A 25,575-nucleotide genomic window follows, 5' to 3' on the forward strand; every position below is an offset into this window, starting at 1 on the left:
CGAACCGATAATAGTAAAAAGTAAAAAGGCGGCAAATTTGAAACAGGGTGTTACCATACAAGCACAAATATTTTACCATGTATTTATTTGTCAGCTGTCGATAACTTCGTTTCACTTGATACGTCATGGCTATTACATAATTTTTAATCCCATGAACGAAGTAATAAGTATGTAACTTATGCCCAAAAGGGCAGGAATACAATTTCTTGATGATCCCTCGTCGTATATTATGTAATATACAGGGAAAGGGAATCAGATTGTTCCCTACTTTAAACCTTGATAACTTGAAGACGACATTATCAAATAAAAAACCGGTTACCAAATAGGAAAGCTATTTTCGTCAGCAGACGATACGTAGTTCAGTTAGCATCATGCCGTCATCATATGAGGAGATAAAGAGCTATAAGTGGAACGAGGAGCTTTCGAGGTCCGTTGTAGTCATGGCATTGGTTAATAATGGAGGTGAAATCTCCAATTCAACGATTGCTTCAACCTTAGGAGTGAATTTACGGACTGTTCAGCGTATCCGTAAGAAGCTAAAGGACACCTGGGATGTTGATGCCACCATAAAGAGGGCACCCAAGGAGGAGGGTGCCGACAGGAAGGTCAGGGACACCGACTTTGTCGACAAGGTGAAGAAGATGGCTGAGGATGACCCTAGCATGTCCATGAAGGCCAAGGGGTGGCCGGAGACAGGCCCTGTGTCTGGCAACAGGACTCAGCACCCTGTCATGTGTCCAAAATCTCAATGCAGTGGTTAACCAAGAACTGTGATGACGTCGTCACCAAGATTAGTGGCCTCCTAACTCTCCCGACCTTAATCCTTTGGACTATTTTGTCTTGGGCTATGTCGAGAGACATACCAACAGACATCCCCATAGCACCAAAGCCAGCCTGATGGACTCCATCAAGGAGGTATTTGGCAACATGGACAATGAGATGGTCAGAAGAGCCTGCGGCCGGTTCAGAGGCCGTTATTAATGCCAACAGTGATTATATCAAATGAATAGCTACTCTATACCTATATGCTCGTCATAGTTTTGATTATCAATAAAAAAAGTTAAAAAATGTATATTCTGGGTTGTTTTTTGTAGAAAAATATTTTGGCGACAATTTCAACCCCGCTCCCTGTATATATTGGCCATTTTATTATCTCTATAAATAAATTTTTGGCTATCACGTACATACTACGCTTTAAAAAATATATTACTAAGCAATATTATAAGGCAGTATCGGACTGAGATTTTCCCCCTCAATTCTTTTTGGAAGAGAAGTTACGTGAAATAATAAAGGGTACGTCGTGCCCCTGCGGCATTATGTTCGCTGCAAAAATTACCTGGAACCATGCTGCACAGCAAAAAGGACTTAGTAACTACGTCATATAAGCTGTGAGCATAACAAACCGATATGGTATAATATATATTTTCGTTTTTTGAGACCGATTTAACACTTATAAGTAATTGAAAGAAAATCAAAAATGTGTTCGTTCATCACAACACTGTTGATAGTATAGTTATATTTATATAGAAAATATATAATTGATATATATATATATATATATGTAATAGGCGTGTGTCTATATTTGTTTTTTTCTTAATTATGATGAAGGAATATATTTAGTTATTATAATCTTAAAAATAATTTTGTTTGTATAAAAAGATGGATTGATTTTTTTTTTTTTTTTTTTGATAAATATTAAAATATGAATGATATTGATAATTATGATATTATAATGATTTAAAAAAAAAAAAAAATAATAATTCATTATTTATATATATATTATAGATAGGTATATTATATATTAACAGACGCTTCCCCGAAAAAAATAAATAAAAAATAAGTAGTCGTTTCTTTGAATGTTGTTATAAATGGTCAGAAGTTTTATTGTTTTGTATTTTTTTTTTTTTGTACTTGTTCAAGAAAGAAAAGAAAAGAAGGGAATTTGCATATTGTGGTCCGGTTCAAGTATCATTTGATAAATATTCTTCTTTTTAATATATATATATATTTTGTTATCATCAGTTTGGATATATAAATAATAATAGTAATAATAAAAAACACAACATTCACAAAAGTTTTTGTGGGTTCCAAGAACAAGAGGGACAACAACTTTCATGTTCTTTCACTTTTTCTTCATTTTCCTTTGACGTGCGGACGTAGGTTGTTGTGTTCAATTGTTGAGAGGTTTCATCATTCTTTCTTATATCTTTAGCATACATCAAACTGCTGAGACTTGCTCATCACCTATACAAAATAAATCTATATTAATATAGAAAAGTTTTTTTATAAATGTATGATTGAATGACAAAATATCGTTTTTTATGAAGTCTTGTAGGGGGTTGTGTATGTAGCATCAAGCGTGTATAGAGGGATCACCCTATAAAGTGATCCCTGATGTATATGACATACTACAGAGATGGGATTAGCGCAGGAGCGTAAAGAGAGTGAGACATATTGTTTTACTACATTAAATCCATTGCTTTAAATTCTAATAACTTCAAAATTGATCCACCACGTTAATGAGGAACCTTTATTCCATAGGACTAAAAAAAGAAGGCCTTTTCACTATAATATACTGATAAGTAGTTATTCTATTGCCATGTACAAAGTATATACTCACATAATGTGCAAGTACTTACATATACCATATCAAAACAAATCCCCTTGGGCTACCCAAGAATTAAAGCATAATATTAAGAGATTAGGAAAATCTCATTTTAGGGCATAGTTTTTAAAACTCTAATCACAACCCTTCTATAATGTATGTTGTCTCGGTTCTAGTCCAGTCAAGACCGTTCCTTAAATACAAATAAATAATATTAATTGGGATTAAGTGATCGAGTTTTCCTTCATTTTAAGGACTACAACTATGGGTGGTACTCCATGAATTCACTCAGTGAATCAAATTAACATGTTTGTTTCTAAAAGAGGTACACAACCCATTGAAAAGGTCATGAGGGGAAAGGATAACAAAGCCCAGATTAACGTGGTATCATAGAAAGTGACATCCTGGGGTATGCGATTTCACAGAGCCAAGCCAACAGGCCTGTGTCACTACTTGGTTTATAGTTTTAGAAAAAAAATACATTACCATCATCTTCATCGTCATCATCGCCGCCGGCACCACAGGGGTCAGACATGATGTAGTAGGCTGAAGAGTATTGTTGCTGTGACTTTGAAATTCTATTACGGTTCCTTGACTGAGTAGAGAATTCCTCCTTCATAGGAGGAGAAAATCCCATGGGAGGGGCCAGTGGAGGTGGTGGAACTCCTGTAGAGACAAGAATAATTGTTATATTGTGTAAAAGCTGCGATTTTCTTCATATTGTAATGTGTGTACAACCAGATTGTATCAGTTGTAATTTCTTTGTCTTAAAGACTCTTATTTAATTTTAATGACCAACTACAAATGCACTCATTTGAAATGCTCCACCTTTTCTTTTGATTGCAACTTAAACAACAATCTCTTTGTACGCGTGACACGACATCAAATTAATATAAATACAAGGTTATACCATAACGCTTCTCCAACTGATGTTTGACTTTCACCAGGTTTTTGAATAGTAACGTCAAGATTATATATACTGTTACTATTTATCATATAATTTCTAGAATTATATGGTGTTAACATAGCGCTGTTATACTCGATGAAATTAAAATCTGTCTGACTTTACATCAAATTGAGAGATCTAGCAAATCCGAATACATACATAATGGTCTAACATTGTATTTCTATTTACCTTGACAAACCACATATATATGTTTTGTTTTAATTTAATATTTACAATTTAATTAAATTTTTCAGATTTTACTCTCCAAAAATTACTTTTTTGTGAACAGCTTTGGATTTTCTGAAATTTTTTCACAAAATATTTATGAAGCCATTATGTATACTCACGTCGACGTCTAGAATAAGATAATTGTCGAGAGTAGTCATCATAGGAACTCAATCCGCTATCTGTGGACGTGACAGAACCTAATAAAGAGTAATTAAGAACGTGGAATATTTAGCGTTGAATGTGTGAATGAGTCTTACTTGCAGGGTGATGATACTTGACTCTACGTGACGCAGTTATGGACGTGACTGAACTACTCTCCGCAGTTAAATCCACTGGTATGGGATAGATTGGCTCTGGAGGATGATGATGAAGATGTCCCTGATGATGACCGTGATGCGAGCGGTGGGGTGGTGGGGGAAGCGGAGGTTGTGGAATAGTATTTTTGGAAGAGGAACTTGAGGATCGAATTGGTTTGGCTTGCTCACTAAGTGACAAAAGTTTCTTGACTGCATGAGGACTAGCTGCTCCTATGGAGAGGTTGTCAGATGAGATAAAATACAACAAGGAATGGATAGAATATATACAAGACTTACCAAACTTTTGATGATGTCCAGATGAAGAGCCCGAGGATGATGTGCTGGGTAATGGGGGTGGAGGTGGGATTGCTGAGGAGTTGGAGGATGTTGTAGTTGAAGCACCATGCGGTGGTAGAGTTACCTTTCTTTCAGAATTGGATGAAGTGCTGCTGACTGCAGAAGGTGTAGGACTTGGATTCCTTTTCAATCCTCCCATGGCTGAATGGTGATGATGATGATGACTTGAGGAAGAAGAAGAGGACAAGGATGCATGAGAAGGTAGTGTGAAAGAAGTGGATGAGGATAGATTTTGAATACCCCCAGGAGGGGGCTCACACTCCAAGGACATACGATGCAATGCTTCTTCCTCTATAACAACTCTCATGTTCTTCAAATAAGACTTGACTCTGCGCACCATTTGTGCCTATGTAGGAAGAACAAACAAAATACAATACGATATAAATACAACATTATATACAAGAGTAGTAGTGTGTCGGTCCTTATTTATTTGGTCCAGTCTTAGGACTGTCAGTATAGAACTGATTAAACAAGGAGAAAAATAAAGTTGAGTGACGTCATCAAGGACTGAACTGGAAGGGACTGAACCATTCAGTTCCAAAAAATAAGGACAAACACAGAACTAACTATCCAGATATTAATTCGCACCTCTTCAAACATTCGTTTAGGATTTGGGAGGCCCGTTGTCTTTTTACGACGTCGATTAACGGTTGCTAAATGTTGACCACCGGTACTCAATTGATTCATAGCAACCATGGCATTGGAGGGTTGTTGTCCTCCCAATTCCAACATGGAGAATAAATCCAGTGGAGCGGAGCACATATTAGTTAAACTTCGAACCTAATAAATAAAACATTTAATATTAAACAAATTAAAATAAATTATGTATTTCTCGGAGATGATTTTAATGACATTATACTCTCTATCAATAAATGTCATAGACATCTTCTTGAGACTATATGTATATTATCAGCTTGTCTTTATACAAAGATGAAGAAATCTTTTTTTTTTTTTGTATAATATTATTTTTCTTGTTTTCAACCTCTTCTCCTGATTTGCATAATGTCAAACTTTCATTTGGATTTATAGAAATATACAAAACATTTTTTTTTTTTTTATATATTCTATTCAATCTCAATAAAAGTACAACCAGAAAAAAAAAAAAAAAAATAGAAAATGTCTTGAGAAAGAAAGATGAAGAAAAATAAGATTATTATTGTTATAAATTTACTAAACAAGATGCAGAGACAAGACATTATTAATATTAACACTAATATGGGGGTATTGAAAATAAAATAAAAATCTTACTTCTTTAGCAATCATTCTCAGTTTTTCAAAATTGACTAGATTATCAATGACGGAATCATTGGCGATATGAATAAAGGTGAGGTCCTTTTTCACAATAGGATAAAAGGGAATAATAGGAGGCTGAACGTCCTCTCCATTGACAAGGTTTCGATAGCGTGACATATTACGACTTGGATCCATAAGTTGTTGCATTTCATGAAATATCCTTAGATATTTAGCAGGAACCTTTTCCCAAGTGGCTTTGAGTCTTGAAACGGATGCATGTCCAAGACCCGAGATAATAGCAAACATAGAGTTAAAATTTTGAGTTTCCTTACATTGTCGAGCAATTTTTATGAATTGTTTTATGATCCTCATACGTTTATTTAGATTCGAACTCTCTATGACAATTTCTGTGATGGCCCACATCATTTCACGATTTACGAGTTGACTAAAGCGTGTGAGGTTCGGATTTCCATATCGGGACTTTTTCCCAAACAAGTCTGTTACATACTCTGTCCCCTCAATTTGTCGAAATATGGTAAAGTCCTCGACCATGAGTTGAGTGGCTACCTCCACACTATTTAAATGCAAAAGACTCACAGATGAGTCCTTTTGCAATTCAGCGGCTGCATCATCGGGTAGTAAAGTCTCTGAACAGCCCACACTTTTAATATAATAGCGAGAGGCAAGACCCATTCTTTCCGCTAAATTTTGAAGAGCATCAGGGAGACGACGCTGCTTAACAAATCCCCCTTCGGCTACAGTCACTTCTACTAAAGCATAATTGGAACTTGGTTCCGTGCATCCAAATTCCTGTAGTGCAAGCATCACAACTTCTCTCGCGGTGGTCTCCTTATGCACTAATAGATATTTAAGAGACTGATCTGCTCTATAGATTTTGAGCACGTGTTCAGGATAACTATTAGCTGCAGCAACTGAGGCCGCAGTATAAGTCTCTTCAAATGAATTGTCTGTTAAGTCAGGATTTGAGAGACTACTATTATTGTTATTGTTGTTGGGATAGTAATTAGAGTTGATGACGGAGGAGTCATCCACAGTGTCCATGGATATCATGCTCTTAGGTTTATGTAGGAGTCTGTTAAATGCTCGGTTGAGTTTGTGCGTTTTTGAAGCAATGACAGAAGATTTGGAAGAACACTTGGAGATTTGAGGTGATGATGGACTCCGATTTGTATGACCAATTCGAGGTGCATGTGCAAAGTCATCTGCAGAGAGAGAGGATTCCAGCGTTTTTCGCGTTCTAGGAGAGGTGGGGTTATTTTGATGGAGTAGAGCCTCCTGAAATGCAAGGAAATTGGATTTGGCAGTGATGCTCAAATGACAAACACCTTTCAGTACATCAAGAGCTCTTGGCAGCTTGAGTGCTGTGAAAATTTGTCCATTCACTTCAAGGATTTCATCTCCTCTCTTGAGTCCTACATCTTCAGCTTTAGATCCTGACTCTACTTTTGAAATGAAAACCCCAGAGGAGGCCCCTCCAATTACCTGAAAGGGAAGTGACTCTTCTCTCGACGACCGGGTGAGCGTAACCGTCCTTTTTCTAGCCTTAGCTGCGCATGCAAAGTTCATCATTCGAAGCTGAGAGTTCATGCCTTCAGCCTCGAGTGATTTTTCAAACTTTTCGAGTAGAGTCATCATACGAAGATCTGTTTCAAAGTCTGTAAAGTGATTATTGACCCAAAGAAGTATGACACGTGTTACTTTGTCTCTAAGGGATCCGTCTTCAAACCATTCCAAGAGTCTGTTAAAAACAACAATAGGATCACTGATAAAGGTACGATATGTCAGTAAAAAGTCCTCGATAAAACTAGAATCAACAGAGCCGTCTTCAACTAATTGAGCGGTGAGGCGTTCAGGAGTTCCTCGAATAACGACGTGGCCTCCACGGGAGTGGTGTGATGACTGATTATTGATGGGAGTGGTGGATCGAGAGGAATCAGCTTTTTCAGGTCGTCGATGCTCAGTAATCATGACAAGCCTTCCATCTTCCTCATGTCGAAATTGGTTTTCCTCTCCTTGATGAAGTATGCGGTAGTAATCATTTTGTGTGACACAAATAAATTGACAATCATCGACTCGAGTACGCATAATACCCTTGTGGTAAAGCTTTTCAGTTGTGGGAGTGATTCCAAAGGAGTCTCCTAAATGTAGTTCCTCCTTGTTGCCTCCTTCCCATCGCTCAATCTCCACCGAGCCGTTGATAATGACACTCCACGAGTCTAGCTCCTCTCCATCAGTCATGACAACAGTTCCGGCCTTTTCCACAACAGCAAAGACCATAGTGGAGACAAGGGCTCGTCTCACACTCATTGTCATATTAGTAAATGCCTTGAGATGCTGTGTAAATTCAAGTAATACCTCGACATCATCATCACTTCTATCCGAGGGATCCTTTTCTAAACAATCCCTAACGGCATCCCGTACAATAAGGGGAGACTCGCCAGTGGATTCCTCCTCTTCATCGTCTTCCTCCTCTTCTTCGACATCAGAGTCAACAACAGACTCCAAAAGTCCACTAAGATCCATTTCCTCAACAGATTGTAGCATTGTGTCAGAGCCTGAATATGCAGAACTAGAATCAGAGCCGTGTTGTTTCCGTGGAGGGGGTCGTTGGATTTCCTCAGGTTCACTGAGATAGGTTTGTTGAACAGTGACCACATCGCTAGTATTGTTATTATTACTATTGGATGAGGACGAAGAGGAATCAATGATTTTCTCTGTCCTTCCACGACCATCCACGTAATCAATCTGAAAAATGAAAAAATTACGAAAATGAGCAAGGTTTTTATATATATATTGTTTAAAAAAGGTCCTATTTTCGGGTTAATATTTGCAGGGTCTCCTGGCGAATTATTAGGCCTCTTTCACCGTCCCAAATATGATGATGCTATGAGTCTAAAATTACACTTAATACATATTTGGTTCATCAGTAATAAGCATTGTGTACCATGCTCAGAATAATTTAATGGTTCTGAGATATGAGAAATGATTTGTGGTTTCCATTTTTTATGAACGATACACACTAAGTAAAATAGCACTATTGAAGTGATAGTTTTTTTTGTTTTGTTTTTAAACAAAAAAGAGAAACGTTATCAAATCAGAAAATTGACTTTGACAAGGCCAGTTTTTTTATATTCTTTGCGCAGGGGAAAAAAATTAACCCAGAAAGGAACTCTCTAATAATAATGTACAAATGTTAAGTAAAAATACGTACAACAATCATTTCGGAGGGTTCCAGTATGAGACACTCATTATGTCGCCGTGAGGCTCCGCCAATTCGTTTGCCAAAACTGAAAATAAAAATAAATAAAAGGGTTGTTTTGAAGATAGATTTGGCACATGTGTTGCCCCAACATTTAAAAAATCTTTAAAAAAAGAAAATCCCAATTTTTTTTTAACTAGGTACATATTTGAACATGTAGCTCAATTTTTCATAGACATATTTGAGTAAATTATAAGTTCATTATTCAAATTTCTTGCACGAGATACAATATCCAAGAATTTTAGGTATAGTTCAGAACCTTTATTTTAATTAAGAACCTTATATTGGACCCAATATGATCCCTTTCAACCATATACTTTATCACTTTTTCCTTCTGTTATTGTGACGATTGCACTTTGGCTACTTTAAATGCCATTAGCGAAGGTTAGTAAGAATTATTTGTCAATAGAAATGAACGATAATCATTCCAACTCAATTGTAAGAAAAATCGTTCTAACTCACTTTGTTTTGATGGGGCTTTGGGCGTGCCCTTTTTAGACTTTATGTAACTCCCATAATACATCCCCCAGTCTAGCTCTGATAGCAGCTCGCAGTTACTCAAATAAAACGTCGTGACGGCTAAGAGTCTTCATATCCTGAGGGTTAGAATGTTGATGTACAACCCAATAATTCAGAGGGATATTTGTGTCAATTTAAGCCTTATTATTATTCAAATTTCTGAATTGAGTTACGATACCCAAGATTTAAAGCTATTGTCTTATATTGACCCTTTCAAATATACATGAAATAAGTCCTATTACTGAATAATAACCATCAATTTAGACTACTTTTAGAGTGCAATTTGAGACTCTCCCAAAGGGTTAATAAAAGTAATTTCTTGACTATCATTATTCAACAAAGAATACCTTTCCAACTAATCCTTCGGATTTCATTTTTGAAAAGAACCATTCTACCCTGCTTTTGTGTTGACAGACCACACATACTTTCAATAGGTAAGAAACAAAAATCGGTTATATGTACACACAGTTAGGATATACATCATCTTGTCGATATATTTCTTTATACAAAAAGAAAGAGAAAACACTAGGAAAGAGGAGTAAAATTCGAAAAGTCAGCAGAAAAAAAAAATATATATATATAATTTGACACTTTGACTGAATATTCATCATTCTCTTCTCCCTCAGCTTTTCTTTTCAAATAAACACGGGGTGTCTTAACCATGTGTAGTACATACATACTACTATACACAGATACACGACAAAGCAAGGACCACCTTTCATTCATAGTACGTAGAAAGAAAAAAGAAGCCTCATTTGACAGAATAATAATACAATTATTATTATTAATCTTCCTTATATATAGAATAAATATATGAGATTATTCTGACGTACTTTAAAAGTATCTTGGAAAGCAACGTTTCTTTCATGACCTGCACCTACTAACCTATAAGTACAGATGGGATTTGTGCAAAAGTGCGATAGGAGAAGGCGAGAGCGAGACATATGGTACACCTGAATTAAGACCATTGTCAATATCAGCTGCCTTTTATATGATTTTGGAGGGAGAAAATGAGTTACTGCTATGAAGAGGAGAATTTTCTACATTTAAAATAGCATTAGTCCAGTGAAAATATTATAATTATATTTATATTGATTCTATTATGCATTTTTAAAACAATATATTGCAATTACTGGGATGAGTGGAGATGCACAAGAATTTGAGCTATAGTTTAGAATCTTACTTCAATGATGTACACCAAGGGCCAAAAATAATATTTGGTTCATAAAATTTGTGCGTCAATTATGGGCTGTGTATTCAAATAACTGGGGGTAATCATTTTAATCATAGACTATTAGATTTAAGAGACTTATATTGGGCCCGATATGACCCCTTTCAACCATAAACTCAGTGCATTTATCCTTCTTTGATTGTGACAATCCATTTTGCCTACTTTAAGAGTGTAATTTGGTTGATTAATAATAATAATTAGTTGATAGAAATTAATAATTATTTTCGTTAGGTCTGTTTTTTTTTTTAGTAAGTATATTTATGTTTTTTAAATAAAATATTCTGGCCTTTCTTTCTGTATATTTTCTTTTTAAGTCGATTTTTGTGCAATTTTTCCCTTCTACAGACAAACATTTTATGAATTGTTAAATAACTCGTCAGGCAGGATTGTAATAAGAGTTAAAATGAAAATGTAACCTCTGTTTTTTTTAAAAGTTTTTTAAGGTTATTTTAGCTTTAGTAGAATAATTTAGAAACTGAACTAAAACAATTGTGCAATTAATGTCTTAAAGCCCCTCTATGAATTATTATTCTTCAATCCTTGTGAATTTGAAGAAAAATTCTCCTTTTCCAACTTGCAAAACGGATAATTAGAGTTCTACAAAAATGATTAAACCATTTTAAATATGCTTTTGAAATCTTTCAACATTAGGCATACCAGTCAATGTTTTAATCCTTTATCTTCAACACCAAGACTTTAAAAAAGCTTTGAATCTTAAAAATAACAAAAACTTTATGGTCTTTTTCTGAAGCCTCCCGAGTTTAGTAAAGAAAAAAAAAAAAAACCTACCCACCCAATAAAATGGAAATAGATCTTTTGAGAATATTTATTTTCGAAAGTAAGAGTGATAGCACCAATGGTTAAAAAATAAATAATAAAGAAATTAATTTGTTAATTATAATTATCAACCATCCATGAAAAAAAAAAAAAAAAGTAATGGATCTGTTGTTAATTTGTTAATGTAGCTACTGAATCTGGTAAATTATCAGTGTTATTGAGTCAGGAATTAGGAGGATGGAGAATGGTGAAGGGCAGAGTGACATTCGGTCATATACATACATATATGAGACAACTCAAAGGTTGCTTAGGCAACTCCTCAATAAAGGGAGGGGGAAGAGGAGGTGATGAGTGGTCTAATAATAAATGATGACGTTAAAAGAATGATATTATGTAGGGTATTACAAACACTAAAAAAAATGGTTGCAGTCATTGAATATGTTTGAATATAGTCATATATATTTTTGTTTTGATACTTTTTGTTTAATAGAAATCCAAGTTTCTTTCTTGGACATATATATAAATGTAGCCAATTATAATTATATTAATATCACGAACAATTAATTATTATAATAATATATGATTAAGTTATAAATAATGATTCATTAATAATTAAAGAAGGAGAGAGGTTTTTTTTTTTGTTTTTGTTTTTTGCATTGACGGAGGGAGAGATCATCTTGGTATGAGAGATTGTTTCTTAAAATAAATATGTTGTGTGTTGAGGGGGGTGGGGGTTGAAGTGAGAGCCTTTCTCTTTTTAACAATGGGGGGAATGATTCCTTATATGATTTCATATTTGCTAAGTCTCTCTCTAAGGATTTGATTCTCAGCTCTGGCCTTGGAGAGCTCATGAGCCAAGGCTTTGTTGTCCCTCTCCAAGAAGCTAGCTTTAATAGCGATTTGATTCTCTTTGGCACGTCGTGCATCCCGTGAGCGCTTTGCGGCCATGTTGTTTTTCCGTCGTCTCTCCCAGTATTTATCATCTTTTTTCTCATCTGAGACAAGGATTTTCTTCTTCTTACGGGAATTATCATCGGATATACTACCACTTCCCCCGAAATACCCGGATATCCGTAGTGACGGATCCATCAGCTCATGAGCGACAGTGTGATGTGCATGGTGGTGGTTCACTTGTTGTTGCACCTGCTGCTGTTGCACGTGGACGTGATGCGGAGCATGGAGTTGTGGGTGATGTAGAGAGTTGTTGGGGGTTCCATCATCGTTTGTTCCACCGCAGATGCGCAATGCCTCTACAGGAGTACTCCCCTCATTTTCGCTTTTGACAACTACGTCGTCTGGAGAGCGGGGTGGCATGCGTAGTGCTTGCTGTTGTGGGGATACAACTTGTACGGGTATGTCTAAGGAGGAAGATGGTGGGGGTTGGGGAGGATGGATTCGGCCTACAATGCCGCCAGTAGCTCCATTACTAGAACATCGTAGTAGTTGTGAGCGAGATCGTTGTTCTTCAGCAACGGCTTCAAGGACGCTCGCATTACCCCCTTGCTGTTGTTGTTGTTGTTGTTGTTGAGTACAGAGTCCAAATTCATATTGTTATCTAAAAGGAATTCGTCCAGATCCATATATTCCAACTTGTACTCATCTACGTCGAAGTTGACACCAGACTTTTCCCAAGCCTTTGGTGGATGTCCTGGCGCGGATCCACCAGTTCCATAGGATGAGCTGTTGTTGTGGTGATGGAGATGCATATTATTGTTGTTGTTGCTACTACTATTGGTGTTGTTGTTCGAAGAGGAAGATGATGATGAATTTGAAGAGGAGGAAGAAGTATTGGTCGTATTTGCATTCGCAGAGGAATCGTTATTATTATTATTATTATTATTGGTTTCCATGTTTTCTCGACTGGATTTAATAATTTTGTTTAGATGTGGGGATGAGTGAATGGCGGGAGGAGTAGGGTGTTGGTGGTGAGGATGTGGGGTGTGATGTTGGTGAGAGGCGTGATGAGTATTGCCGTTGCTATGATGTGAGGGGTGGCTACTTCCAGGTGTATGTTGCTGTATGTTGTGGTGTGAATGAAGACTGATTTGATTACCACTGTTGTTGCTGCTATTTGAATTATTATTACTTCTACTGTTGTTGTTATGTGCTGATGCCGAAGAAGCGGAAGAAGTGGAAAAGTCAGAGATGATATTTCCGAAATGTGGAGTTAACATAGCTCCACTCCTAATTAGACTGATTATACCACACTTTTATTTTTGTTTTAGTATTAGTAAGGGAATATTCGTCAATAATTTTTTTTAATTTTTTGTTTTTAGTGCTTTTCTTCTCGGACATGTGTACGTAGATCGCGGTGAGAGAGAAGCCGCTTACGACGAAATGATATGGAAAGAGCAAGCACTATTGTTTTGTTTTTTTTGCTTTTTAATAGGAAAAACCAAAATACACTTGTACTCAAATGAGGGTGGGGGATGAGAGATGATGCTACGCCGCCTCTACTGATTAAATTGTATCTCTGATAAAATAAATCAGCGCCTTCATAACTTCTTCACGTTGAAATTTAAATAAACAGACAGTAACACACACTTAAAAATACATATGTTTTGAGAATGCTCAGATAAACGTGACTTTACTATTTGAGTTCTTTTGTGCGCCAGAAGGAATCAACGACTAAGAGCCTTTTGCAAAAATAAAAACCACATACACACATTTATTAATATATATATATATATATAAAGCAGAAATATTTGTGTGAGTGGTTGAGAGTAAGGCTTCATTTACCACCGCTTTCAAATGGTATATTCTCTCTCTCTTCAAGAAAGGCACTTTTTTGATCGTAAGGAGAGAGAGGAAGAGAGAGGATATATATGAATGAAAAGGAAATTTCCCTCAAGGCTTCTGTTTTTTGGTTGGTTGAGTTCCCGCGCGAAATATGTGCGGTGATTTTCTCATTTGGCGAAAAGCAAGCCTTCGACCTTCTCTCTCCATCCTCCAATTACAAATTCCTTCTTGCAAAAAAAAAAAAGCTCTACAACACAAAAAAGGCAATCCCCCCTTGAGTCACACACGCACACGTATTATTCTTAATGATGTATAAATGTGCTGCGTAAGAGTTGCAATTTTGTACGAGTTGTAACTTGTATAAGCAGACTGTACAATCTTAGTACTATAATTAGAGTTGATGGGTCTAAAAGTAAAATACTTTGGTCCTTTCTAAAAGTTGTCCGTCCTAGGACCGGTCCTCATGGGTCCTTTATGGTAACTACAAGAGCTGAAATGACGTAGTTATATGTCCTTTCAACAAACATAGTATAGTCTCTTTCAAAAGGCTAGATACTCCTGAATTTTAAAGTACGAGATGTGTGGCTAGAAATTATCAGTATACGTTTCAACACATATATTTTTTTCTACTTTTGTGTATTATTTATTCCAGCTTTGACTGAAGAAAGCCATAGAGATAGCTAGGACCCTTGAATGGTAAAAAATATCCAATTATTGCATTATTCTCCTCCCAAGTACTCCAAGTCCTTTACTTAAAATGATTTATCTAATTTTTTGATCGCAACTCGTATAATTTACAAGTAATTTGTTCGGATTTTGTACAAGTTGCAATAAAAAGTACAGTCTCTGATATGGAAAATGCAATAATTTATATTCCTCCCCTCCTTATGATTAATTTTCTTTTTCTGAACAAGTAACTACTAATTTGGCAAAAATATTTAGGTTTCAGATTGATTTTTTTTTAAATCACAGACGTTTTAATATACATTTTGGGATATATTTCTTGATAGCTTCACGGAACCACATTAGGAAATCAAAGCCTTAGACGGGTAATATATTAATTATTTACAATACTAATTAATATGTATTATATCGCACAATAATAAGTTAAAATGCCCACAGGAGAGTCTATATGGACCACATTGAGTACCCATGAACTAAATCATAGATCAAAATAAAAGGATAACATCAATTTAGAGTTGGTAACGAGAATGCTCAATTCTGTAATGAAATAAATCTCACCTTGTGCAATGTGCTTATTGCAAGCAAAAAATATGATGGCTAATTTTAAAGGAAGGATTTACACAGTACATGGGATGATGATCAAGCAATAGTTGAATAGTCCATGCTGCCATTTTTGATTATTTTAAGACAAATGTAGACTCAAATATATTCCTTTTCTTGGGGCATTATACATTTCAAATGTATAATGACTCATAATAATAACCTTGTTGTTGAAATAGATTTAAATCAAGCAATTATTTGGTCAATAGAAAGATCCAAGTATATTAATTAAATAATGGATTTTAAGACAAAGAAATTGCAACATGTACAATTTCTTTAAGCATGTTGCAACTTGTACCTAAACCTCCCAACTTGTACGCAGATATAAATAAATATTTATACAACAAGAAGAATCATCATTCATCAATTTCCTCTTTACATCAAATCATGTCCTCGTCTCTTATCGCTATGATCTAGATCAGATCTCTTCTATAACATCGCATCAGATCAGATCATTAAATACAGGATATGGCATAATAGTAGCCACACAATCATCACCTTATTATCGATGTATCTCCGTACTAACCTTATTAAGTTAATAACATACCTAATATAATGATGATGACAATTTATTATCTATATTAATAAAGATATATTTTATTAGTCCTCTGTAACTCAAAAATAAACTTGGGAAAAAGGAGGGGGGAAAAAGTTAGGAGAAGGAGTAGGTAGAATAAGAAAATCTCTTCTTCTTTTCATATTTATCTTTTTGCTTCTTTCTCTTCAAGTGTGTCTTTTTATTATTAAGATTTTCTTCCTTACTATTTTTTTACGAATAATAAAGAGATTATGAGTCGTGTACTATTTATATTTTAAGACGAAAAACGATTCTCCCTCTCAGTCTATTCGTTCCTCATTCCAAGTTTGAGTGGATTACCTAAAGAGCAAAGCCTCTCTCTCTCTCTCTCTTCTACATACTATGTAGTGTTGTACTTGAGTCTGAAAATCCTAGACCGGTCTGAGAGCCTGATGATTTTTAGAGGAGGGAACTCATTCGGTACTTTACAGCAGTAATTCCAAAAGTGGGGGTTGCGAAATGCTTTCTAAATAAAAGAATATAATTCAAATTGACATTACTTTGAGTGACATCAAACCTTAAATAATGTCAAGTTTAGGGATTTAATTAGAAACTATGTATAATGTATATTTATATACTTTTTGAGTAATTAACTTCTCTGGACCAATAAAAATAAAGGGAAAAAAGTAGATGGACTTCATCAAGAATCGACCTAGGTGAATGGGGCTGTATTACAGATAAGTCAACTTATTTCAACCCCATACTTTTAGTGTTGAAACTCAGCTCTGTTTGATCTTAATTGATATTTCGGTTCAAACTGGGATTGTTTTGAAATGTTGGTTTGTGCCATATCCGGATTGATGATTAATTAGGCAAAGAGTTTAACTTCATATAAAAATAGTGTAAGGTCTACTAAAGGAATTCGCTGTTTCTGCAGATGAAGTAAATTATCGAAGAAAGGTAATATAGCAAAATTTGAATGGGAAGTGGCGAAACACAAAGGAGGAGAAACATACGAACTTTGATGATACAACAAGAGAACTGCAAATCATTGGACAGCACTTCTTAGACCTATTCAATTATTCAAAGTAATGTGAACAATATTGATTTAGTGCTTTTTGTATGTTGGTACCTTTTTTTTGGATTTGGTAATCTGGAGAATAAATTTTCTTCATTTCTTAAGCTGTTGTCATAAGATTATATATAACTACAGCATTATATTTGAGAAGGTACTTGAGACTTAGAAATAGGCAATTTCTACTGAAATTATATACATTTATGTAGTATCAAACTATGCAAGTATATCCATTTAATAATCGAATAAATAAAAAAAGGTCGAGTGGGGGAATAAGGCTTTTTAAGGATTCCCCATTTTTTTAGTTGATTGCTCGCTCGCTCGTGCTCTTATATACACTTGATATTTACAAGTTATATAAATATCACATTTTCATAAAAATATGCTTTTATTGATTTGATAGTCATTCTTATTAAGGTTTTTTTTTGATAAATCCATATTAATTCACGGGAAATTAAATTATTCGGGAAAAAATTTGAAAAATTAAATTTTTTGAGAAAAAATTTCTAAAAATTAATTTTTTTTTTGGAAAGTGAACTTTTTGGCAAAAATTAAAGAATCCAATCTTATTCATTGAAACATAAATTTATTCAATTTTTTTTTAAAAATCAATGTATAAATTAAATTTTTTCGGGGAAAAATTATTTTTTTCGGATTTTTTTAAACTACATTAAATTTGAAATATTTAACTTTCTAGTAAAAAGCAAAAATTCCTTTATTTATCATAAATATGTTCTATAATCCTGAGAAATGATGAGGAATCAAGATCCCGAGAAAGAAGCAATTCTCATACATGAACCATAAAGAAATTCATTATAGTTTGTTGTTATCTGTGGATGTTTCTACTTCTTTTCTCGATTGATTGAATCAAAATTAGCTCCCCCCCTAACAAACTACTCAACTCTACCGATTAGGGTCTCTCACTTACTAGGAACATATTTCTAAATTTCGCTATACCTGGATTAGAAATTTTTAAATAGTACTTCTTCGCCCGATGACACAAAATAGACTCTTTATAATTAGATTAAATGTATTAACGTCATAATTTCAAATTTTATACTTGATTCGGTCCGAATCCATTTTAAATGAGGTCAATTGTGCTATAAAATTGGGGAGCTGAGGGGGGTCAAACATTGAGCTAATAATTTTTTGTCGGGTTGTATCCGTCCGTCCCTCTCATCACCCATTGAAAAACGCTCAAAATTGACAAGACATTATTGTACCTAATATTAGTATAAATATTCTCAATTACCCATTTGAATGAGTTTAATACAACTGTCTATCTTTAAAAAACGTAAGTATTTGTTTTTTTAAATGTAAGCCTAATTAAAGTATAAATTAGGCTTAAAAAATATATCTAATATTTACTCATTACTACGTAACTAGTAGATATTTATATGAATGATGTCATTGATGAAAGATTGTTCTATGGAACGGCTTTTGCGTGTGATTCGGATTTTGGGACCATAACATCCCTAGTTTTTTTATTGACCCCGAAAGGAGGACAGAAGCGTAATATGGATGTTTATATAAATACATGAATTAGTAGTGAGGGGGGGATCTCAAATTATTCACGTTGATATATACAACTAGAAGAAGTCTTAAATAAGGATGCTCTATATGTGAGTTGCAAAAAAGAAATGAAATATTTATATATATATATTCAACCACTGCTAATTCCTCTCTCTCTTGTAAATAATATATAGTGTGTCAATATAAAACCAATCTTAAAACAAAAATAAGAATAGAAAAAGATCCAAATCTATGCTTTTTTATTTAAAATTGACATATTTGAGTCAATTATAGGCATTTTTTTCAAATTTATGTCACAAGTTATGATACCCAAGAATGGGAGCTATAGTTAAGAATCTTTATGTGTACCCTTTTAACCATAAAATATGTCAATTCCTTACTACTACATAGTAACTATGAATTTTGGCTACGATTGTGAAATGTGCAAAACACTCAAAGGGTCAATAAAAATAAGTTGTTGTTCGGAATTGAGGATAATTATTCATTCAAGAAGCCGGATGTAATCCGTATGAAAGAAAAAGTCGAATATTTAAATAACCCATCAACGCAAAAGCAAGTTAGAATGATTTCCCCCCCAATAAAATATATTATAGGCTCCGTGGGATGAGTATAGAATCAAAAGAACTCTAGCTATATTTTAGAATCTGAATTTGATTTAACCCTCTTTGACACAAATTATGTTGGAATTAGATCTGTAAGTTTTTCTACATCACTACCCACATTTAGCATAAAAATAAAATATTTTGATATAAACGTGTATTTAATTGATACACGTCCCAAGTTTGGAACATAAGGCCCACAGACATGTATGAAAGGGCATGCAAATGCAGTATGTTATAATATGCAAGTCGATAATAGTTAAAATAATGAGGACATGGGATTCATAGTACACAATTGTTAGAGCGGATGAGGAGAAATTAACCCACATACACACCTATTGATTTTTAGATGGAAATGAAATACCATGCATGTTTTTGCGCAATACACATTGTGAATGTTGCTCCGAACGTCTACTTAACCTCTATGATAAGTTTCTAGCAGATGAATTCACAGTTATTTGATTTATAAGTAATTTTCCAAATGTGCCAAATTAAGAGACGGATATTGGCCCCTATATAGCCCATTTCAACCAGTAAATCAACCAAGGTTTCATTCTTCTATTGTAAGGATCAATTTTGACTAATTCATTTGCAGATTGCAACTCACACAAAGGGTTAATAACGATAATTTGTTAATAAAAATGGACAAATATCCGTCGAAGAAAGCAAATATTAGATCCAAAGTCAATTTAGAAAAAAATCATTCTACCTACTTTTTGTCTTGATGGAGCACATATATACTATTATTTAGGACCTTTATATGATTAGGGAGACTGATATTGTCCCAATATGACCCTTTTCAACCTTAAAATATGTTCATTTCTCCTTCCATTACTTTGTATATGTTTAAGTGTTATTTGCGGGACCTCTTTATGGTTTATGAGAGTAATTTGTTGATATAAATTGACTTTTATTCATGGAAAACTACCAATAAAAGTTCCAGTGTCCATTATGAGAAAAATCCTTCTAGCTTGCTTTTGTGTTGTCGGGTCATATATATATATATATATATTATCTCATTTTTTCACCGTCTATTATTAACGACTACAACTATTTGATCTTTCTTTTTCCCTTTTCTTTGGAAAACATGCCCCCCCCCCTCCTCTCTCTCTCAAACTAAATCTTTTCACGGGTTTGGTCCACGTGAAATGTATAGAAAAATGTTTGTGCATATGTTTTTTTTACACAAATACCATACACAAACAAACATTAATCAGTATGTACTCGTAACATATGTATAAAAATATATCATATTCTACTCCTTGAAAACCATTTTCCTACTTTCTATGAACAAATCAATTAAATCTAGATATAGAGCTGTAAAAAATATGCTCTATTGGTATGTTAAAAACAAAATAAACCCCAACAATTAGAAGAATATTTGGGAAAAGTCCAGTTTGGTCATATAATACTAGAGACCTGTATGTGAAGGCTCAAGCAGACCCACTTAAAATGTGGTAGAAGAACAGAGAAATTACTGCAATGCCGATAACATATGTTCAATGGGTCATTTGTAAACCATTTGTTATATTTTTATGAAGAAAGAAAACCAACGACAGATTAGATTCAAATTGTCAAATATATACATATTCTTAAAAAAGTCAGGCCTGTAAATTTCATAGATCACAGTTTTATGAAAAAAATTAATTACAATATCAGGCCGATCACATGCCTCTTTTTTAGGTAATGGTTACATTTGACTTTTTAAATTTAATAAATGGACGTTTTTTTCATAAAATATCATATTTTGAGGAAGTCAAATTCAATATTATTTGTTAGGAATCATAAATATACGATGTTACGTTCAGCATATTTTGATTTTTTATTATTATTTTATTTAAAGAAAGGGACTTTTCCAGTGTCTGTTTAATGGGGTGTGGGGTTGAATTAGGAAAATATGTTTTTATTTGGATTAGGATACACTCTTTATTTTTAATACTTCCACAAAAACCCGGACATAAATTTATAGAAAACAAAATTTCTAGGACAGGATATAAAAGTACAAGGATTGACCATTCTACTTTTTGTAGTATATATGAAAAATGTTTCAATGGGGCGTGAACATTGCTTACTTACTAAGTAGAGCTTTATTTACATACCCGAAGATAGTGACGCAACCTATGCCTATTTGTTTATATAAAAAGTATACAGGGTGCAAAAGCAAAATAAAAAATAGTTCATAAACTGATACAAAAAAATGTATTTAACCAAATTGTTGGCAAATTAATGAGGGGGAATCATAGTAGAGATTCCAATAGAAGCATCGACAGTCTCAATAGGTTGCCTGAAGCTGATACAGTCTTGGACAATTTTGGGTATTTGGTCCAGAACTTGGAAGTGGAGGAATTCAGGTATTCATGTCCCTTGATCAATTAGAGTACTCAGCTGATATAATAGTGAAAATGATACCATGGAGAGAGCACTTTAAAGTTTGGTACTTTTAGAAGAAATGACCAATTGTATACCACATATTAAGGGATAAGACCTCAAAAACTTTGGCCAAATGACATCCAAAGCTCCAAGAAGTGGAGTTCTGCTCTCAAAACTCTGCTGATATCTGGCCCAAGGAGTTGTGGCCTCCGTCATTTCCCGACTTGACCCCCTTGATAATTTTTGATAGGACATCACAAACGCAAGTATGAACATACCTTGCAGAGTTCAAAGATATTTAGAATACATTATTAGAGAAGGAACCTTATTCAGTTAGGTTTATAAAGAAAACGAGTTCAAAATTACAGTTTTGACGATGAAATAATTTAAAAGTATTTGCACAGTCTTCAATGCTGTATCGACGTGGTCACATAAAGAAAGAAACACATTGAGGCGAGAGAGGGATTTCGATTTCCAGATCGGCATTTTTAGGATGTAGTAGATTAAAATATTATTCAACAATTAACCTTAGTCTTGGCAATGGTTAGACACCTTAGGCGTTGCTATCTCCTTTTTATCATATTTATATAAATAAGGATGTTGATAATTTTTGAGGGGCTAAGCCCCCCACCCCCCAATGATGAAAGCTAGCAATGTCCATATTCGAAACAAAGATAAAGTAACTCCTTGGAACAAGAGTGCCACAACATACGAATTCTTGGCAAGAAAGGAGCTGGTCCTGAGTTGGCAACGGAACGCAAGAACCACTTTAATAATATTGAGTTATTATTCTAGCAATAAATTACTTTGAACAACAAACTCCGACACAGGAAATCGAAATCGTATATCAAGATATATCTGCATATTATTTAATCACTGGATATTATAATTTCAATGATAGCTAAAGGAAGGAAGTTCCTGTTTTAACTTTTTATTTGACTATCAAAGTCAATCAAGTATTGAATATCATTTCTATAGTTGGAATTGCCAATAATTATTAATTCTCTCGGAAAAGAAAGAAAAACCTTCTGTATATTTTCTAAGACCATAAAAAAAGTTTGAGAACCACTGAGTAGACAATCTCCCAGTTTGGATAACTTTTGTAGAAGAAAGAATTTAAGTACAAACATTCATCACAGATAAAAAAAAACATAAGTGGAATTCAATTTTCTTCAAACACCCCCCTAAGCTTGAGTAAATAATGTGGCCCGTCAATACAAAAACAAGTTAGAATAAAAATCAAGATTTATTTACTCCATATATACATTTGAGTCATTTTGAGGCGTTATTAGAATTTGTGGGATAAATTAAGTTATCTATGAGTTTAAGCTATAGTTTAGAACCTTTATTTGATTTAAAATATATATATTATTGGCCCCAATATGCCCCCTTTAACTATAAAGTAAATTCATTTCTCATTTTTTAAAGTAGTATTTGCGGAACTTATAAAGGGTTAATAATATTAATTGGTTCATAAAAATTGAAGGTAATGCGTCAAAGAATAGAAATGTAATCCACATCTAATTTTGAAAACACTTATTCTGGCTTGCTTTTGTATTGAGAGACCACATATGCGGTATTCTTTCATCAATAATATATATGGGGCATTTCTTAACAATCTCTTTTCTTGAATAATAAAAAACTAATGCTATAAAGTTTCCATCACACTTGTATATTATCACAAATCACAAATTTTTGTTGACTTTTCTGCGGGATATTGGGTTTTAAATTGATTTGGGTGTGTACGAGTATATTTTATTTTTGTATTAAAGTGTTAATTTGTTGTTTTTTTATGTAGTTTTTAACTATTGATTTGATTCTTTTGTTATCAGTTCATATACTTTTATCAAAGTTCAAAACTCACACATGGAGGAGAAATTTGAGATATTGTATTGTAATCAGTAAGTGTTTTACAATTTTGTTCTTACTGTTGTTAATTATTATTTTACATATTTGTTAGCCAGGTGAGGGTCCTGAAGAGCTGGTTTGTGAGATTGTATGTAAATAATAGGTTAAGGAAAAAGTAACTTAATATTTCAGCTTTATTTAAATGCTCTTATAGAAGTGTTACAAGTATCCGATTTAAACCAAGTATGCCCCGGTCTGTTTGATAACTTGTTCCCAACGAGAATCCAACTTCATAATGTCCACTTGTCCCTATTGGCAAAAAACTTGAACAGCCAAATGTCGCAGGCTTCTATTGTATTGAGGCCAAATTTATACCCCTAAGTGCGCTAGCCATAGACAGAGATATGTAGTAACCACTTGGTACCAGGTCCGGACTGCAGGGTGGATGCATATGAACTTAACATCCAAGCTCCTGGAGCTTCTGACTCCTCATCAAATATATGTGCGGTCCGGTGTTGTCTTGATGAAATACGCTTCCTCTCCTATTCCAGTTTCTTTTTGTATCCAACTTTATACTACGACTGCAAATATGACAGTCTATCTCAATTTTCCAAGACTTTATCAATGTTTTTTGACCAACAGTCCTGCCAATGCATGGTTCATCATTCACGACCACCACACCAAAAGGAAATCGCTCGAACCATTGTTGAGCAACACGAACCGAAAGAGTATCAGCCCCATTTACATCCCAAATTGCATTGGTCGCTTTCCATGCGTTTTTCTCTTTCAAGTAGTAAATATGTAAAATATTATGAATTTCTTTCTTTTGAGACCTCTACTCAACGCACGATAATTCACGACTGAACTGACCAAACACAGTACTGTTCAAAAGTGTTTGTAGTATACACTTACTTAGTTAAAAAAAAGGAGGAAATACGAAATTTATAAGAATGTATAACAAGGCCGAAAATGCAAGCATGCCTTCACGACTTGATTCCATGTAAATCCTAGAAATTAGTTTTGATCCACTGAAGGATAATTTTGTCTTCAGTGTTGCAGGGGTTTATCTTGGTTTGTCGTACGATCCCGCCCTACACAAGATACAAACCCGCCGATTTTTAAGGCCAAAAGTATAGCGAGATGAATTCTTCAAAGTTGACTAGGATCCATTTGAGCTTGGAGCACTTTTGTTTGGCTTTTTTATTGCCAAGATATGGCCCTTTCTCATCTTGTATGAGTAGTAACGAAAGTTTTTGTGAATACAGAGCCGAATTAGCAACTCTGATCGGCCAATTTATCTAGAAATTGCCGTGATGGACTTCCCTGAGTCCTAATTTACAATTTGTTGACTCTAGTATCGTAATGATGCTACGAACTAAAAAGTTTTTTTTTACGTAATAAAATGCTTCATAATTGAAGGATACTCCATTTTGGGGGTTCAATATTGATTTTTTACTACATAACACGAACTAATTTCAAATAATGATCCATGAAACTTCATCAAATGGCTTTAAGAATAAAAAAAAACTTAACATTTGCATTAAATACTACTTGATGGCTATGATAACAGTGAACATTTGAATTAGTTTTGTATGTCTATTGCTTAGGAGGATGAAGGAAACAGTTACAGATCGATTTTGATCCATGGTAACGTTGTACGAATATATTAAATATGGCGTTAGTAAAAGGCTATTACATTTTGAGAGGTCAAGTTAGCAGGAAACGTTAAAAATACATATCGATCATAAAGTACAAAGCTCAAATTGGTATCCTTATGTAGGTAAATAATTAAGATGTTCCATAGAGAAAAGATGACCATAGGAGGAGGTTTGAGCACTACCGATTCTGGTTTTTTGATCGATGAGGAGCAAGAAAATTAGGATCATCACAAAAAATATATTATTCTTTCCATTGATTTTATTCAAATAAGTTTGTATAACGATGAAATAACCAAATTTTAATATATCATTTTAGTGTCTAATAAATAATACAACTAGGCATTAGATTCTTAATAGAGAGCAAGGTCAAAGTCCTTTTATCCATTGGCCCCATTTTGACATCCAATAATGGACTATTTTCTTTCATATGAATGACAAATGGCTATCATTCTTAAGAAACTTGTTTGTTGAGGCTCCCAA

At 34.2% G+C, this 25,575-nt stretch overlaps 2 protein-coding genes across 9 annotated transcripts in view; both read right to left on the reverse strand.

Annotated features, from left to right (window-relative positions):
- Nucleotides 1–1,847: 1,847 nt before the first annotated feature.
- The window catches only part of LOC121124234 (rap guanine nucleotide exchange factor 2), a 113,135-nt gene continuing 89,407 nt past the window's right edge, over nt 1,848–25,575 (reverse strand). For 4 of the 8 annotated variants that reach the window (XM_071891060.1, XM_071891061.1, XM_040719386.2 and 1 more), the window contains 8 exons: nt 8,898–8,973; nt 5,681–8,431; nt 5,021–5,212; nt 4,373–4,778; nt 4,037–4,300; nt 3,899–3,976; nt 3,092–3,271; nt 1,848–2,244 (listed from right to left, as the gene is read on the reverse strand). In XM_071891060.1, the coding sequence (XP_071747161.1) occupies nt 2,219–2,244; nt 3,092–3,271; nt 3,899–3,976; nt 4,037–4,300; nt 4,373–4,778; nt 5,021–5,212; nt 5,681–8,431; nt 8,898–8,973 (3,973 nt within the window). In that variant the 3' untranslated portion in view covers nt 1,848–2,218. Of the gene's footprint in view, nt 2,245–3,091; nt 3,272–3,898; nt 3,977–4,036; nt 4,307–4,372; nt 4,779–5,020; nt 5,213–5,680; nt 8,432–8,897; nt 8,974–25,575 lie in introns of all 8 variants that reach the window. The other 4 variants (XM_040719385.2, XM_040719388.2, XM_040719384.2 and 1 more) reach the window with 1 other exon arrangement.
- Nucleotides 11,508–12,786, reverse strand: LOC121124235 (uncharacterized). Its single transcript, XM_040719391.1, has one exon. The coding sequence runs from the start codon at nt 12,784–12,786 to the stop codon at nt 12,253–12,255; it is 534 nt and encodes a 177-aa protein (XP_040575325.1). The 3' UTR covers nt 11,508–12,252.

Source organism: Lepeophtheirus salmonis, chromosome 9 (genome assembly GCF_016086655.4).
Source record: "Lepeophtheirus salmonis chromosome 9, UVic_Lsal_1.4, whole genome shotgun sequence".
Classification (NCBI taxonomy): Eukaryota; Metazoa; Arthropoda; class Copepoda; order Siphonostomatoida; family Caligidae; genus Lepeophtheirus; species Lepeophtheirus salmonis.

What these genes read in the sequence shown, in the direction of transcription:
- LOC121124235 (XM_040719391.1), bottom strand. Translation starts at nt 12,786, where the DNA reads ATGCCACCCCGCTCTCCAGACGACGTAGTTGTCAAAAGCGAAAATGAG.